At 32.5% G+C, this 1,799-nt stretch overlaps 1 protein-coding gene across 1 annotated transcript; it reads right to left on the bottom strand.

Annotated features, from left to right (window-relative positions):
- Nucleotides 1-118: 118 nt before the first annotated feature.
- On the bottom strand, nt 119-1,793 carry LOC110445017. Its single transcript, XM_021489377.1, has 4 exons — nt 1,548-1,793; nt 748-919; nt 419-521; nt 119-282 (listed from the first exon to the last, which is right to left on the bottom strand). The coding sequence occupies exons 1-4, from the start codon at nt 1,649-1,651 to the stop codon at nt 230-232; spliced, it is 432 nt and encodes a 143-aa protein (XP_021345052.1). The 5' UTR covers nt 1,652-1,793; the 3' UTR covers nt 119-229.
- Between the last annotated feature and the right edge of the window lie 6 nt (nt 1,794-1,799).

Consider the following 1,799-nt stretch of genomic DNA (forward strand, 5'->3'; position numbering starts at 1 on the left):
AGGGCGCTATATACATGTTGTATATTATTATTATTATTATTATACAATATGGAATTGAAGTTCGTATGACAGAAAAATGATAACAACCTTTATAAATCACAAGAAGACCAATTCTTGGAGCCTTTCGCTACTATACAGCTATTCAGGAGGATGAATTTATTTTGAAAGTACAGCAATCAATCAGAAGTCTTCGGGAGTTTTCTTGTTTAACCCTTCCCAGAGCAGGTATTTACATGCATAGATGTAGCAACAAAAAGTATCTCCGGACAATCACCTTATCACCTAGAAAGAAAAGTGAATTGCGAAACAACTTGAAAATGCCTGGTGCGACAACTGATACAAAACCACACTCGGACAGATGATTTCATAGAAAAGTTTAATTCATAGCGTCAAAGACGACAAACTTGTTTATACTTACCCTGCACCCCATTTGTTGATAAACTTTCGACGCGTAAAGAAGTCGATACATCAAGGGTTTTTGTGTGTTTTTGTTGAAATGCATTTCGTCGTCTGCGTATTGACTGTCAGAATAAGGAAAACGCACATTAAATATGTGAAAAGGCGTAACAGAAAAACATTAAGACGAAAATAAAATAAAACTAATAATAGCATTTGAAAGAACAACATTAGCAAGCAGTACATTCTTTAGTTTCTAACAATATTATCCACATGAGTATTTATGTATAGGTTAATATTGTTATCATGTTTTGTTGGAAACTGGGTATTTTTCGCTTGAAGTATACTTGCCGACGAAGTAGTGGAAGGTGCAATTGTTGTTTCCGGAGATGTAACATCAACTGTACAGGTAATGACTACATGCTCTTTACCAATAAATCTGAAACCAGTCATAGTAGCTGATGCAGTCTTCACCTTCGTTTCATCAAAAGTCGTCAAAACATTGTTAGTACTGTCGGTTTTCCTGTATTGGCAAAGAACGAACTACGTTAGTTGTGTAATATCATATTCATTTTCAATATGAACAGTATAGTAAAATGTATGTTTTGAAAGAACACGGTTATGTGGATTTTTTTCGAAAATTGTCTTAATTATAAAAGTATATCACTTCATATATCTTTTGTAAATGTTAAGTGTATTAATGACATTTGAACAAAGTCTAAATCATCATCCAAAACATGTGCTATTTTAGCGTAGATAATTATTCTGTAAGGGTAAAGATATCAAAATCAACAACCATACATTTTAATAGAATTTGTTCAACGAGGTATTATCTTGAAAAAAACATGTGCAAAGATGAGGATATGACAGCAAACTCAACCGCCGTAAGAAATTATCCTGCATCTTGTATTATTGATTGTAGGATACATATTGATTGAGAATTGACTTAAATTGAAAAAACAAATCCAGTGGAAGGAATAAGAACATCACAAATATTCTACAACAGACGTAGACATCTAATCAAAACAATAATATAATGAAATACTGTTATCTTGACGCGACAGCTTTAAAAATAATTTGTATTGAAAATACATATAAAGATTTCGAAAAACAGTTGAAACTTAAAACTGCTGATGACCAATTCTACTTACCCACTAATCAACAAATGTACCGTTTCACTTTTGTCATCGTCGGGAGAGGCATCGCACATCTGTACATGGATATACAGGTTGTCCGCTTGAAAAATTAAATGCATATCAATATAACACTTAAAACAGTTTATTTTAGTTTTTAAATAATGAATGGATGTTTTTTATATTCATGTTGACGGACCCTCATAACTCAAAATATGATTTGCGTTTGCAATTGGCCACGGAAAGGTCAGGGATTTAAAACATTCATTA

This window comes from Mizuhopecten yessoensis, unplaced genomic scaffold (genome assembly GCF_002113885.1).
Source record: "Mizuhopecten yessoensis strain PY_sf001 unplaced genomic scaffold, ASM211388v2 hete_36012816, whole genome shotgun sequence".
In the NCBI taxonomy this organism is placed as follows: Eukaryota; Metazoa; Mollusca; class Bivalvia; order Pectinida; family Pectinidae; genus Mizuhopecten; species Mizuhopecten yessoensis.